This window comes from Penaeus monodon, chromosome 21, assembly GCF_015228065.2.
Source record: "Penaeus monodon isolate SGIC_2016 chromosome 21, NSTDA_Pmon_1, whole genome shotgun sequence".
Classification (NCBI taxonomy): Eukaryota; Metazoa; Arthropoda; class Malacostraca; order Decapoda; family Penaeidae; genus Penaeus; species Penaeus monodon.
Genome location: NC_051406.1, coordinates 24492616 through 24492994, shown reverse-complemented (window position 1 = coordinate 24492994; position 379 = coordinate 24492616). Strand labels below are relative to the sequence as shown.

The window sequence follows — 379 nt, the reverse complement described above, 5'->3', positions numbered from 1 at the left end:
GAATTAGCCCAGATAACCGGAAAATGAAAGCATTGATGCTCCCGCGGAATGGCAGCAGATGCCATTAAATGGCAGTTAAAGTTAAATCATGTTATAAATGTTTAGTGTTCCTCTTTCTTTCTTTCTTTTTTACGTCTGTTATTGCGGTTTCTGAGTAGTACCTGTTACTTCATATTTTCATCATTAGGCTTTGCTTTTGTCAGCAGAAAATCATAGGCATGCGGAATATCTAGTTATTAAGGATTTTATAATGTTTCGTGTGTGTCAAAATACAGTGTATATTCATATGTTTGCAGATGGAAATGAAGTCGCTGAAAGAAACTAACGCATTTTTAAATCAGACGGTAAGTCAGAGAGAATAAAAGATTGCATGGACTAA

At 35.1% G+C, this 379-nt stretch overlaps 1 protein-coding gene and 1 pseudogene across 1 annotated transcript in view; one reads left to right on the top strand and one right to left on the bottom strand.

Moving 5' to 3' along the window:
- Positions 1–379, bottom strand: part of LOC119586620 — a 72811-nt pseudogene that overhangs the window by 30634 nt on the left and 41798 nt on the right.
- Positions 1–379, top strand: part of LOC119586373 — a gene marked incomplete at its 5' end in the record, with an annotated part of 9883 nt that overhangs the window by 8626 nt on the left and 878 nt on the right. Inside the window, 1 exon segment of the mRNA XM_037935085.1 lies at positions 297–344. Coding sequence (XP_037791013.1) covers positions 297–344 — 48 coding nt within the window.